General features: G+C 37.0%; 1 protein-coding gene across 1 annotated transcript; it reads left to right on the top strand.

Annotated features, from left to right (window-relative positions):
- The first annotated feature begins 2,863 nt into the window (after positions 1-2,863).
- On the top strand, positions 2,864-8,760 carry LOC106357639 (ATPase 1, plasma membrane-type). The gene is made up of 16 exons (XM_013797313.3): positions 2,864-3,114; positions 4,401-4,520; positions 4,631-4,867; positions 4,983-5,744; positions 5,825-5,947; positions 6,028-6,132; positions 6,220-6,364; positions 6,454-6,618; positions 6,715-6,953; positions 7,045-7,077; positions 7,169-7,250; positions 7,343-7,503; positions 7,614-7,787; positions 7,872-8,054; positions 8,142-8,323; positions 8,405-8,760. Exons 1-16 carry the CDS (start codon positions 3,073-3,075, stop codon positions 8,499-8,501), a joined length of 2,850 nt encoding a protein of 949 aa, XP_013652767.1. The 5' UTR covers positions 2,864-3,072; the 3' UTR covers positions 8,502-8,760.
- Positions 8,761-15,702: the final 6,942 nt, after the last annotated feature.

Genomic DNA, 15,702 nt, shown 5'->3' with positions numbered 1-15,702 from the left:
TGAGTTCCATGTATCAATTTATCTTCTTTAGTCTCTACATCTCCCCATCTTTAATAAATTCATCATCGGTTCTTTTATTTTGTCTGATAAATCATGATTGTGTGGTTTTAATTTTCTTTGGTCATCCTTAGCTTGCACCTTTTGATCTAACCAAGAAGAAGAAGAAGACATTTGTCGTTCAGGATGCCATCGAGGACTCAGCTGAGTCACACGAGAGACATACTATCCGTTGCCTGATTGTTTAAGAAGAGTTTATATGTGCCGTGAAACATATTTGTTTCTTTTCATCAGTTGCTTTGTTTAATCTTTTTTTCTGCAAATAATGATGGCTTTGACAGTTCATTTACGGGAGCCAAGAAGTAAAAGAAGAAGAAGTCAGTGAGTGTCTGACATTTTCTGTCTTCCTGAGTTTTTTTTCCATTCATTAAACTTGGATTTTGAAGATTATGTGCCTCACATTCTTTTTATTTTGATGGTTGTTAGGTTGAATGAAGGTCATTGAATAAAGAAAATGTCGATGCTCCAGAAGATTTGGAGGGTACTTTATATTTCTTTCTCTGATAATTCTAGCGACATAAATTTGAACCTTACAGAGGGTATATTGCAGAGCATCCTAATGACGAGGAAGAGGTGGAGGGAATTGATCTGCACCAGCAACGTTACCCGTGGGAGGGAAGTGACATGGATTACTTATACGACGAGGTAAGCATATCATTAGATGGTTTGCGGTCCATCTTTGAGAGCCGTCGATTGTAAGTGTCTATCGTTTTGAAGTTGCACAACACTAAGATGTAAAGAATTACTAATCACGATTACCTTACTAGCAGAGTTCTCTTGCACAGCTATTGTCAATGGAATTAACACTTGAAATTGATGGTGCTATATTTCATGTTCCAAATGCTAACGCAAGCTTCAATGTTGATTCTCAGCTTTAACATGCCAAAATCACAATGCAGTGGGTATTGTAAGGTAATTCAGTAGGCACAAATGTTCAGTTGAAAAAAATTCTAAACTGTATTTATGCATTAAACTTATCATCTGTAACATAATAATATGCTTTTTCTGTGCTAGGAACTGTTTGTAAATAAATATCTCGGATGTATATGACTGCTGAGTTTGTTGATTTTGGCAGTGAAATCACTAAGCTTGCAATGTGTCAGGACAACAAAATCATCTCAACTAATGGTTAGCTTTACAATTTCGTTGGTTTCTTTTTCCTATTATGTTGGATGAATTATTTTAGCTAACAAATATCGCAATAGAGCGCTGGCAATAACTCTAATAGATTTATATATACATTTAGAATTGGAAGTTTGGTGAAAACAGGAACAAGTACTTCTGTCACGCTATTGGACAGTTATATGCCATTTTAAGAGAATTGATTTTTTATATTTCTCATAATCAGTAAGATTTTAACTGTTTTGTCTACTTTGCATTCGTACCTCATTCTCCATCTAACTTCTCAGTGCTACTATATAATGATCAAGTCATTTTCTGCACAAATATGCAAGTAGGGATGTTACGTTGGGTGATTTTTATTGGGCTTGGCTATACAAAGTCTGTTGTGACTCTAAAACTTTTACCTCATTTAACATTGATTCTGGTTCTTGGGAGAATTGCAAATTGTGAATGAAAAGCACAAGCAGGGAATATATGTGTAGCTGCGTTCGACTCAACATGTAGCGGTATCTGCAGATCCGCTGATCCCATTGTGCAGGTTAACGTGCAATGTGTTGACCTGGAAATCATTATTTGGAAGTTACATTTCGAGGCCTTTCCTAAACATATAAATAGACCATTGATAGAGTTTGATATTTATAATACTCAGTGTTCATGGAGTCTGCAGAAAATAGTCATTTTGCATGTTCTATATGAAACCAAGAGATATATCCTTTGTATGATGATTTTATTATGATAGCTACTAACATAGGAGATGACTAGAGAAAGAGAAATGAGTATGAATCTCTTATATGGGTAGCTTTTGTAAACACATTTGGGTTTATTAACAGTTGTGACAAGCAATTATGTTTATAGTAAAAGAAACCCGTCGCAGCGTCAATAACAAATGCGCCTGTTTTTTGGTTGTTTGGGATTGAAATAGCTTATGGGTTTTCTAAATCAATATAATTGATTTGATTAAAGCTATCTTGGATGACAAAAAGAAGGATTGCAAGTCTAATAACTTCTACGTTAGACTTCAACTAAATTATAATCAGTCTTTTATCCATATAATCTTAGTTATAAACGTAAGGATTTATTAGAATAAATAAACAGTTTCAAAAATATTTAATATGTGATCTAATAAACAAAAGAACACGTAGGATTTTTAGGATTTAAAGTGATTGGAGACAATAGTTAATGAATATGAAAAGAATACGAAGCAGAATGATTCGAGCAAATTAGTGGCAACACAGAGCTAAGCAAGATAAAAATATCAATCAATAAAGAATAAAAGAAGAATGAGCAGGGTTAAGTTATTACACAAGCCAAAACTAAGACAAATCAAACGACAGAACGTGAAAACAAATGTAAACAAGACAAGAGGAGATAGTGAAGATAAAATACATTGAAAAACTAAATGCTAGATTAATAAACAAGAGACAAAAAAAAGATTAAAATGCAAAAACTCCGCGTTTTGGTGCAGATAACGATCCCTAGTCAGAACAATAAATCAGTTTTTGTAATGTTTAGATCTTAACCAATAACCATAAAACACAGAAATATAAGCCAGGTATTTAAAAGTCAAAAACTTAAAAAACCAACAACCGTTGATGAACACCGAATCGTAATAAACGGTAGAAAGAGAGCAGAAAAAAGAAATAAAATAAAAGGGTGTAAATTAGAGCGTCTGGTACGGGACCCACATGAGGCGAAAACGGTAGAGAAGTCCGTCGTTTTGAGTGGTTTAAAAAGGAAGAGACGTTTCTGCTTTGCAACATAGCTCGTCTTCACCTACAATATATATTTCTATCTCTCTCTCTCTCTCTTTTTCTGGTGTGTGTAATCGAGTGTTGAAACGACAGAGAGAGACGCCGTTTTGGATATCTGTGTGTGAAGAAAGGAAAGAGAGAGATGTCAGGTCTCGAGGATATCAAGAACGAGACTGTTGATCTGGTATCTACTTCATCTCTACCTTTCTTCTAGCTTAATCGTCTGAGCACTGTTTTTGATTTATCATGCACGCAAAGTGTTCGATGATATGCTTGACTGAGAATAGATCTGTTCCGTTGCCCTTCGTTTGCATATGATTGTTTCTCGTTTCGGTTAAAATTTCTATTTCAGTGATATGACGATTCTTATTCTTTGGATCCGATTCTGAATATCAAATCCCTAAAATCTCAGATGTTACTTCAAATACTTTCAATCGCTATTTTCATGGATCCGAGTCATGACCTGATTTTCATAATTTTTTTCTTTCCAAATTAATTATTTTTTTTTAAAAAAAATCAGAAATATATGGACTTTATTGGAGCGATAATTACAGAAACTCCTTTAAAGCTTTTTAGGGTATTAACCAAAAACAGTTCGGATTACTGTTCATCATGAAAAAGCAGATCTACCCACACATGTGAAACACTGAAACTAAAAAAGATAACGAAGAACAAAAATAAAGTTTCTTTTATTGGTGGAGGTAAGCTAAAGTCTTTTCATATATTAATTCAAAAGGGAAACATACACCAAAAAGTTGATTTTAAAAGAGAAAAAAATTGATTTTACTTGTGAAATAATTTTTTTTTTGGTTTACTCTTTATACTTTTTTTTCTTTCTGAAAATCTCATTTTAAGATAACGTCTTTGCTGTAAAAGCTGCTCATAATATTCTATCTTCCACCCCTAAAAATGCAAATTAGTTTTTAATTATAAAAGGAATATTAATCTGTTTGTTTTGGTTCGTAAGAGTTTTAGGATTTGATGTACCTTTCCGTAGTACTTTGTTTTTATTATATAGTCTCTGTCTTTTAGCAAAACACTATTATTCAACGCACGCAAACTTGTAAATAGCCTCGTGTATAGTAAAAAAATAAAAAATCAATTTTCTTTTCTTCTCGTTTACTATGAATATGACCGAAATACCCTTAATCGGACCTTGGCTTTCACGCCGGAAAGTAGGCACCTTTCATGGAGGGAATCACTCAGCGCGTGTTTTACACGTCTCTTACACGTGCTTTGATAGTAGTACTAGTGATGGTGGTGGTCCCCAGCCTCCTCCACTGCAAGATTCTTTTTACCTTCCATTGTCAGTAACTTGAGTCAACGCCACTTTTCTGAGTAGCCGAGTTAGATCGTTTCAAAAGATTTGTATGAAACTGCAAAGTTTTGATTTTTTTTGTTTGTTTTGTTTGAAGATGTTACACCAATTCTTTGTATGAATTACTGATCAACATTTTGTTGGATTCTCAGGAAAAAATTCCGATTGAGGAAGTTTTCCAGCAGCTGAAATGTACAAGGGAAGGGTTGACCACGCAGGAAGGGGAGGAAAGGATTCAGCTATTTGGCCCCAACAAGCTCGAAGAGAAGAAGGTTTGAGTTTGACTTAAACCCATTGTTGTTTCCTGATATTAAAAAGCTTTTGCCTTTGTGAATGTCTGAGTAGTCACGAGGTTTGATCGTTTCATTTTTAAAATATACAGGAAAGCAAGATTCTGAAGTTTCTGGGGTTCATGTGGAATCCGCTTTCATGGGTTATGGAAGCTGCGGCTATCATGGCCATTGCTTTGGCCAATGGTGATGGCAGACCTCCGGATTGGCAAGATTTTGTTGGTATCATCTGTCTGCTTGTTATCAACTCCACAATCAGTTTCATTGAAGAAAACAATGCTGGAAATGCCGCAGCTGCTCTCATGGCTGGTCTTGCTCCTAAAACCAAGGTAATGTGTTGCATAATGCTGTGACGTTATCATTGTACATGACGTTTCAAAACTTCTCTCGAGCTTAACCTGTTTGTTTGTCTTCTGTTGTTGTTGTGATGTTTCTTGTTTTCAGGTGCTCAGGGATGGAAAATGGAGTGAACAAGAAGCTGCTATTCTTGTCCCAGGAGATATTGTTAGCATTAAACTTGGAGACATCATCCCAGCTGATGCCCGTCTTCTCGAAGGTGATCCTTTAAAGGTTGACCAGTCTGCTCTAACTGGAGAGTCCCTTCCCGTGACCAAGCACCCGGGTCAAGAAGTTTTCTCTGGCTCAACTTGTAAACAAGGAGAAATTGAAGCGGTTGTTATAGCTACTGGAGTTCACACCTTCTTCGGTAAAGCTGCTCACCTTGTGGACAGCACTAACCAAGTTGGTCACTTCCAGAAAGTTCTTACATCCATTGGAAACTTCTGTATCTGTTCTATTGCTATTGGTATCGTGATTGAAATAATCGTCATGTACCCTATTCAAAGAAGGAAGTACAGAGATGGAATTGACAATCTGTTGGTCCTCTTGATCGGTGGTATCCCCATTGCTATGCCAACGGTGTTGTCCGTGACTATGGCTATCGGGTCTCACAGGTTGTCTCAGCAAGGTGCCATCACCAAACGTATGACTGCCATAGAGGAAATGGCAGGAATGGATGTCCTTTGCAGTGACAAAACGGGAACACTGACCCTCAATAAATTGAGTGTGGACAAGAACTTGGTTGAGGTTTTCTGCAAGGGCGTGGAAAAAGACCAAGTCCTATTATTTGCAGCCATGGCTTCTAGGATTGAGAACCAGGATGCTATTGATGCAGCCATGGTTGGAATGCTTGCGGATCCAAAAGAGGTATACGTCTTTCTCGGTTTGAATTACTTCTGTAGTTTAGGATCCAAACAATTTCTTATGTTTCACTTGTATTTTCGTAGGCACGAGCTGGAATCAGGGAGGTTCACTTCCTTCCATTCAACCCTGTTGACAAGAGAACTGCTTTGACTTACATCGACTCGGATGGTAACTGGCACAGAGTCAGCAAAGGTGCTCCCGAGCAGGTAGTGAATTTTCAACTTTCCTCTGCAAATGTTACTTTATTCCTTCATTCGAGTCTACTATATCAATTTTTCCCACACAGATCCTCGACCTTGCCAATGCGAGGCCTGACCTTCGGAAGAAGGTTTTCGGTTGTATGGACAAGTATGCCGAACGCGGTCTTAGGTCATTGGCAGTTGCTCGTCAGGTACTTATTTACGAGTGATCTTATGTTTTCAGACTTCTTTTTTGCATGGAAACAAATGTTCAGATGTTTGTTCTTATTCCTTCTTAGGTGGTTCCCGAGAAAACCAAAGAAAGCCCTGGTGGACCATGGGAATTTGTTGGTTTATTGCCTCTTTTTGACCCTCCAAGACACGACAGTGCCGAAACCATTCGCAGGGCTTTGAATCTTGGTGTTAACGTTAAGATGATCACCGGTAACTAAACTTATTCGTCATTTTCTATATCAAGAAATCCATGGCTATGTAGATGTTTTTCCTAACTTGCGCTCTAATTACGTTTCCAGGTGACCAACTTGCTATTGGCAAGGAAACCGGTCGCAGGCTTGGAATGGGAACCAACATGTATCCTTCTGCGGCTCTTCTTGGTACTGACAAGGACTCCAACATTGCATCCATTCCTGTTGAGGAGTTGATTGAGAAGGCTGATGGGTTTGCTGGGGTCTTTCCAGGTTATAACTTGCTTTCGATCTTAAAATTCATTATATGTTCATCAGAAAAGGTTTTGTTATATTGATTTAAGCTTCTTCTTATCTTTCTAATTGCAGAGCACAAATATGAAATTGTGAAAAAGCTGCAAGAGAGGAAACACATTGTTGGAATGACTGGTGATGGTGTCAACGATGCTCCTGCATTGAAGAAAGCTGACATTGGTATTGCTGTGGCCGATGCTACAGATGCTGCTCGTGGTGCTTCAGATATTGTTCTCACTGAACCTGGATTGAGTGTTATCATCAGTGCAGTGCTCACTAGCAGAGCTATCTTCCAGAGAATGAAGAACTACACCGTGCACATTCTCTTTGTTTTTTTCTTACATTATGCCCACTATTTGTGTTCGTTTGCACCAATATCTAATATCTTTTTCTTGCTTATGACAGATTTATGCAGTGTCAATCACAATCCGTATTGTGGTAAGTAGACACTTCATTTAGATATCTATCTCTTATTACCATGATCTTTCTTTTGTGTACTGATTATATTGCGATATACTTTGTTGTGCAGTTTGGTTTCATGCTTATTGCTCTGATATGGGAATTTGACTTCTCAGCGTTCATGGTTCTGATTATTGCCATCCTTAATGACGGTGAGCAAATGGCTTTACTTTGCTATATAGACTCCTAATATTTTATCTGCATTATCTTATATCGTATGGTATTGTTTGTTGCTATCTTTTAGGTACCATCATGACAATCTCAAAGGATAGAGTCAAGCCATCTCCCACACCTGATAGCTGGAAGCTCAAAGAAATTTTCGCCACCGGAATTGTGCTGGGAGGTTACCAAGCCGTTATGAGTGTTGTTTTCTTCTGGGCGATTCACAAGACCGACTTTTTCTCCGTAAGCTTCATCAGCTCATTTTCTTTTCTTTTTTTTTTGTGTAAAGATGCTTGAGGGATTATGTAGATAAATATTGCCTTAGGAAACTAAAATTCATCGTTGATATGCAGGACAAGTTTGGTGTGAGGTCAATCAGGGACAACAATGATGAGCTAATGGGTGCTGTGTACCTTCAAGTTAGTATCATCAGTCAAGCGCTCATCTTCGTCACGAGGTCAAGGAGCTGGTCGTTCGTTGAACGTCCTGGGGCGCTTCTGATGATTGCTTTCGTCATTGCACAACTGGTAAGAACATCAAAACCCCATAGTTTCCTGAATTCTAGAAAAGAAACCCACTGAGACTCATCTAACTCTTCTTCCCATATGCAGGTTGCGACTTTGATTGCAGTGTACGCTGACTGGACGTTTGCAAAGGTGAAGGGTATCGGTTGGGGATGGGCTGGTGTGATTTGGGTTTACAGCATTGTTACATACTTCCCACAAGACCTTTTGAAGTTTGCCATTCGCTACATCTTGAGTGGAAAGGCTTGGACCAGCTTGTTTGACAACAGGGTACATAGAACTAACTCTCTCCGATCGCTTTTTCACATCCTGAGGTAAAATTTTATGCTAATTACTTCTGCTGTTACTTTAAAACAGACTGCTTTCACGACCAAGAAGGATTACGGTATTGGAGAAAGAGAAGCTCAGTGGGCACAAGCTCAGAGGACACTTCACGGTCTCCAGCCGAAAGAAGAGGTCAACATCTTCCCAGAGAAAGGAGGTTACAGAGAGCTGTCTGAGATCGCCGAGCAAGCTAAGAGAAGGGCCGAGATAGCAAGGTAAGTCTACTTTGATATCTAAACTTGGAAGAAACTGGAGTTTGCTTGATTCTGATTAGTGAATATGCTTTGTTGTGACAGGCTTAGGGAGCTTCACACACTGAAGGGACATGTTGAATCAGTCGCAAAGCTGAAGGGCTTGGACATTGACACAGCTGGGCATCACTACACTGTGTAGTTGCAGTTGCAGTTGCAGTTGCACTTACACATTTTACCAAAACCAACCCGTCATGACTCTTCGTTTTTTTTCTCAAGTCACAATAGAGGGAAGAGAACTCTGTGTATTGTCATAACTCTTCCAAAAAACTCGTTTCATTGTTAGCTTCTGCCTTTGTGGTTTGTCACTTCGGCTACAACCTGTTTTAATGGCTTAATATGAGCTTCTTACTCTCTTGTTTCCTGTTATGTTTGTTTAATCAGTTCAATCTTGAGTCTAATAGTTGAATCATATTATTTATTTTCACTAAAAAAATTAAAACGTTGATATATATACTTTGATGTTTACAAACATCAAGATGCTTGTGACATACATTTGGGGTTGTAGTGGGTTTGGTTGGATAAGTTCAGAGTGACTTCATGTATCAAGAGACGTGCAAAGGTATGGATGATGACTTCGAATCATTCATACCACTTGCTCTTTATCTGATAGGAACTTCAATCATGTCATTTTTTTTTTCATCGACTCGTAAAGACTCACACTGACTCTGTGAACCAAATCGGGAGATCTTGATCCATGTGAACGACGAAAGACGATTGCTTTCTGACACTGCGTGCTAGGCCATCCATTTTTGTATTTTGCGTCCTTGGTACATAAACAATCTCTGAATAGAGGAAACTTCATTTCAGGGCCTTAATATCTTCTAAATAATTTGTAAAAGCTAGCTATTCTTCTGGTTCCAAAACCATCTTCACCAATTGAGAGCAATCCGTTGCAAATGTAAACATAAAATTGACGTAAGTTTCTCATGCATTCCATTTCTCAGAGTAGTGCTTCCATCTCTGCATGAAGAGGAGAAAGACTAGCTCGAACATTCCTCGCCCCTAACAGCCCATCAAATCCTTATAGAGTACTGAACCATCCCTGTCCGGAGAAAAAATCATTCTCTTTCCAGGAACCATCTGTGAAACACCATCTTCCTGGAATTGACAGTAGAGTCGTAACCTCTATGTGTCGTACATTCCTCTGTTCGTTCAATATCTGTGTCTCAGCCCAAAGTGTAGATTCTATTTTTGCCAAACTAAGCGTGTCCCAAGGATCAATGTCCAGATTACTAAAAACTTTATTATTCATTCCTTTCCAAATATACTATAATATCCATGCAAACTGATGATAATCCATCTGCGGGAAAACTATCCAGAAGAGATGATCCATGTTTGTGAAGAAAAAGATTGTTGAAAAAATAGATGGATTTGATGGTATCTTTGAGAGAGCCCAAACCTGAAGTGCTGGAGGACATTCAAAAGACACATGGTTTATCGATTCTTCATCAGCTCCACACCGTGCACAACGTATATCCCCATGTATCCCCCGCGTTTGCAGATTCTTCTTGACTGCTATACACCCCGTCACCAATTGCCATAAAAAATGTTTTATCTTTGGTAGGCACCGTATTTTCCAACAAAACGCCTTCAATACATCCACCGTGGGTCCAAACATTAATGGTGGTTTGTCCCTGGGCACTACAAGAAAAATGGGTTTTATTAGCGGACGGAAAACGCTATCTAACGATACGATAGCGGTTTTAGAAGCGCTGTATCATCGCCCGTCATAATAGGTCAAGTACATTAGATAGCAGTTTTTTGCATTGCTATCATATTGCGACAAACAATAGCGTTTTATTGCAAGTAATTAAATATTTTATTATAACGTTTTTTATTGTTATTATTTATCTTACTAAAAATAAAAAAAATAATAAATTTTTTTTAAAAGATATTTATAAATCGAAATTGGTTACAAAGTTAAAGACCGGTACACCAAATAAAGCAAACTTAACCAATTTTTTTTAACAAAATAAAAGCTAAACCTAAAAGAAAAACCTAGTCTACGCCTCCATGAACTGTCCCCCACAACGCCGTATACATCCCGTCGTCCTCCTCCTCCATTTGTCGTCGCCGTCCTCCTCCATTGCTGTGTCGACCAAGCTCTCGCGTCTCGGTCTTCTCTCCTTCTCCTCCACCACCACGACTAGCTTTCTCTGCCATCTCCATGGAACTACTTCAGATCTGGTGTGTCAACGAAGCCCTCCTCACGTCTCTGTCTTCTCTCCTTCTCCGCCTATCTTCTTCTTCTTCTTTCTGGGTTCCACCTCCACCACCACCTGTAGCTTCTTCTGCCATCTCCACACCACGGCTTCTTCAGATCTCGGGCTCCGTCGCAAGATGTTGTTGATTTCGTTGGCTTCCTTTCCCTACAAAAGAATCCAACACAAACACAATTAGAAACTGAGAAGCCAACACATGAACTTTATCAATCTGAAAACCAAAAAAAAAAGAATTGAATAGAAACAGAGATGGTCGTAAGGAAGGAGAAGATAGAAGAGAGATTGATAATTTTTTAGAAAGAGAAGATGAAAGATCTACAAATCTGAAAAAGAAAAAGAACAGACCTGAACCGTCGGATTTAATCTCATCCAACGGATGAAGAGGTGATCCATGTGCTTAAAATTCTGACCAATAAGAACTCTTCATCATTCTTGCACACTAAAAAGGAACTCGTATTGTTTTTGGTTATTTATATATGTATTTTAATTTTAAAAATTTAAAACATATGAATATTTAAATGATTATGTTTCAAGTTTCTAAGCCTTAAATAATGCTTACGTGCTTGTAGTTATGACTAAATTTATATAATTATAATTTCAAAATTGCATCTTAGTGTTTATGTTTATGAGTTTAGAGTTTGGAGTATGGAGTTTATGATTTATATGTAAGATTTTATGTTATGAGTTTAAGAAACATTGGATTTAAAGAGTACACTTAATATTTGTGGTTAAAGTTTAAATTTAGATTTGAAGTTTATATATTAGTGGATGTATGGTTTATGCTGAAGTTTTAGGGTATAGAGTTTGATAGGAGATTTAAGGTTTATGTGTTTGAAAGTTATATATTAAGATTAAGAAAAAATTGAGTTTGCGTTTAAGATTTGAAGTTATAATATGAAAATATTAGAGTTTTAAGTTTGTGTTTAGAGTTTAGGGTTCAAAAACTTGTTTAGAGTTTATGGATTCAAAAAGCCAAATATAGCGTTTTATTATATTTTGCTATTAAAGATACGCTATCATAGCGTTTTTAAATAAACTACTTTATCATAGCGTTTCCAAATATACAAACGCTATCTAAAATTAAGCGGTATGTCAACCATAGCAGAAAAGCAAAAAACGCTATCCTGTACTGCTATCAAAACTCTTTTTTCTTGTAGTGGGGTAAACCCGTTCTACCTGATATCCTGATTTAACCGTATATTTTCCATTGTTTATGAAATGCCATTCATCCCTATCTACTATCTGAGTCCTGCTCAGTGTATGCCTTCTATAATTTTCACATCCTGTGGGTCCACCAAAGCCCGAAGTGCCTGCGAATTCCAAGTTCGCGAAGTAGAATCAATGAGAGAATCTACTATGAGGTCTAGGTAATAGTTGTGTCTGTTTTTATTAGCTGGTCTCGGGCGAGTGGTTGGGAGCCAATGATCCTGATCCCACCTGTTTGATTAGTCCTTTGCTTACCAGAGGCTACCAGAGATGATACTCCTTCAGCCATATGACGGAGAATACGAATGAATCAGTTCAAGGGGTGAGGCATTCCTGTAATATCGACCTTTGAACACTCGAGCAAAAAATGTGTTTGGCTCCTCTATCAGACGCCGTAATTGTTTACCAAGCATCGCTGTATTGAAATCAGTGATGTCTTTGAACCCCAAACCTCTTTCATCCTTATTTACACATACTTTGTCCCATGATTTCCAGTGCATGCCTCTTGTGCTTCCCCTTGGACTCCACCAGAATTGTGCTACCGCGTTCGTCAGTTTTTTTGTGGTTGCCTTAGGTAAACGTTAGCAAGACATCACATGATTTGGTAATGCCGTAACCACTGATTTAATAATCACTTCCTTTCCTCTTTTTGTGAAAAACTTAAAAGTCCAACCGTTGACCCTATTATTTAGCAGGTCCTGCACAAAGCTAAAAACTTGTATCTTGAAGCCCCCAATATTTTCTGGTAAACCTAGGTAAGATCCCATTCCTCCAATATTCTGGATACCCAGAATATCTCGTAACTCCTGTCTGGCCGATTCTTCAATCTTGTGCTCAAATTGAATCGAAGACTTATCAAGATTTATTAGTTGACCTGATACTACCACATATTCCTTTAAGATTATGAGAATGGTTTGGCACTCTTTACTTTGAGCTTTACAAAAGAAGATGCTATTGTCCGCAAATAGCAAATGAGATATCGATGGATAGGCTCTGACTACCTTCATTCCTGTTAATTGTTTTCCTCTCTCCACCTTCTTAATATTTGCAATTAAAGCCTCAGTACACATAATAAATAAATAAGGAGATAAAGGATCCCCTTGACGTAAACCCCTATGTGGAATAATTAGACCACGTGGTTGACCATTTAGTAAAACCCGATATTGAACCGATGATATACACTCCATCATTAGTTTAATCCAATGGAGATCAAAACCAATCTTTTGTAGTAAAGCCTTGATAAAATCCCATTCCACCCTATCATACGCTTTGCTCATGACCATTTTAATTGCCATATACTTTCCTTGACATGCTTTATTAGTTCGTAATCTATGAAACATTTCCTGGGCTATAAAAATATTATCAGAAATCAACCTTCCTGACATAAAAGCCGATTACGTTTCTGAAATGAGAGAGGGGAGACATAATTTCAGTCGCTGACACAAAACATTCGAAATGATTTTATACCATACGTTACATAAACTGATTGGCCTCAACTCCGTCATCCGTGTAGGCCTCTCCGTCTTTGGAATCATACATATATTAGTAATATTTAACCTTGAATCCATTTTTCCAGAAGCCAAAAAATTATTTACCATTTCTACCAAATCCTCCTTAATAATATGCCAAGAATGTTGAAAAAATAGAGCTGTCATGCCGTCCGGTCTTGGCACCTTCTCTAGCTGCATAATAAACAAAGCCTCTCTAACCTCATCCTCAGTCGCTATCCTTAACAATCGTTGATTCATCTGAGGAGTGATACCTGGTGTTACCTCTATGAGGAAACTATCAAACTCTGATGGTGAAGTTGTACTAAATAAATCTTCAAAATAGTCTACTGCCACTTTTTCCACACTATTATCCTCTGTAATCCAATTTCCCGCAGCATCATGTAGCCCGACTATCCTATTACGAATCCATCTTTGCTTGGTTAAAGCGTGATAGAATTTTGTGTTAAGATCCCCAGATGAATACCACATATTCATGCTTTTCTGATGCCAATAATCCTCTTCATCCTTTTATGCATCTTGTAACTTCCTAGATACCTTCAGAATCTCTTCCTGAGATCTAGTGTTATTTGTTTGTACCTCTTCAAGAGCTTTCTGTAATTCATTTATTTTTTTCTTTTCCATAAGGTGGATTATTTTTCCGCCATTTAGCAATTTCGTGACGAAAATTGCTAATTTTAGCCACTATACCATCTTCCCTTCCTCCACTATAACCTGACCAGCCCATTGTGATTGATTCCATAAGACCCTCTTGTCCAATCCATCTCTTATCAAAACGAAATTGTCCTTTCCTCCTGGGAACTTTATCCTCCAAGTAGGCCACTATTGGGAGATGATCAGATGCCACCATCTCTAAATATTCTGTATAAGAGCATGGAAATAAAGTGTGCCACTCCTCGTTTGCTAAAGCGCGATCTAGACGACATATGATCATCACCGCCCCTTTTCCTTTCCCTCGTCTCCCTTGCCATGACATTTTATTTCCCCGAGCTGGAAACTCCAATAATCCACTATTTCTTATCATGTTATTAACGGGAATAAATGAATCCGCAATTCTCATTGATCCTCCTTCCTTTTCATGATTTGCAGTGATCTCATTTAAATCGCCAATGATAAACCAAGGTACGGATCGTGAGAGTCCATATCTAGTTAAACTCTCTCACACTTGTTCCCTCAGTTTTTTGACTAGGTCACCGTACACAAAAGTTAAATAAACCGTTTTTCCAAGAGCCACCGCTTCCACATCTATCATTCAGTTACTGGAAAACAAAATCTTAATCTGATACTCATTATTGTAAAAAAGTGCTAATCCACCACTCCTCCCAAGTGGGTCTATACTGTGACCAGATTATCATATCCATAATGTGATTGAAAGTCTTGAACAAACTCTAACTCTTGCTTTGTTTCAGATAAGAATAGAAAATCTAGTTTATGTTTATACCATATCTTCCTCATATAATTTATAGTCCACTTATTTCCCACTCCTCGGCAATTCTAACTTAGGACTCTCATAAAAAAACATGGATAAGTGCTCCCTAGAGCTGTCGAATTTGGATTTAAAGATATCCTGGTACTCATTAGTATAATAAAGCTGTCGAAGAAGATCTACCATAACCAGATTATCAAACCCGAAATAAACCTGGAATCCCTGTACGAAAGCTGAAACTTGGTTTGTTGCCAATAAAAACTCTGGTTTTTGTTTATACCAGATCACCCTAAGATAACCTATCATCCATTTCCTACCCATACTTCAGCAACTCCAAATAAGTACGCGTCAAATTTGTATTGACCGGCTCTTTTGAGCAATAATGCTGGGTATAAATAAACTATAATTTTCCAATGAATTTATAAAATATCAGTAATTTATACTTGAGACCCACGTGCCCTTGAATCTGAATGTTGACCCATATCCTCGAAATTCTTCGTTTCTCCTTTTATAATTATACAAATTATTTTATGTATTAAATATTTTTACATATTATGAAATCATAAATATATATTAAATAATTAAAAGTCAGTACTATTAAATATATAATTAAATTAGTGCGAACATATAAATCAATTTTCTTAATCCAAAAAATATTTTTTTATAGTTGATAGGATATGTTATTAAATTTAAATATACTAACATAGATAATATATTTTAGAATATTTTTAATATTAATGTCTATTAAATGATGATTTCTACTCATATAGTTTTTTGATCATTTGTATTTTTTATAGAAAAAAATTTAAATTACTGATAACAAAATTTTCATTGTGGGATTAATAGTTTTAGTAATTTATAATTTAAAAAATAAGTTGTCAATGATCGTTCAAAAATTTTATCAAAAAAATTGTTCAAAGTAAATTTTGAAACTAAAATATTGTATTTTACATGGTTTATAGTTTAATTTAAAACGAT

This window comes from Brassica napus, chromosome C7 (assembly GCF_020379485.1).
Source record: "Brassica napus cultivar Da-Ae chromosome C7, Da-Ae, whole genome shotgun sequence".
Lineage (NCBI taxonomy): Eukaryota > Viridiplantae > Streptophyta > Magnoliopsida > Brassicales > Brassicaceae > Brassica > Brassica napus.
The sequence above is the reverse complement of the archived record's forward strand: the minus strand, read 5'-3'. Positions and strand labels throughout refer to the sequence as shown.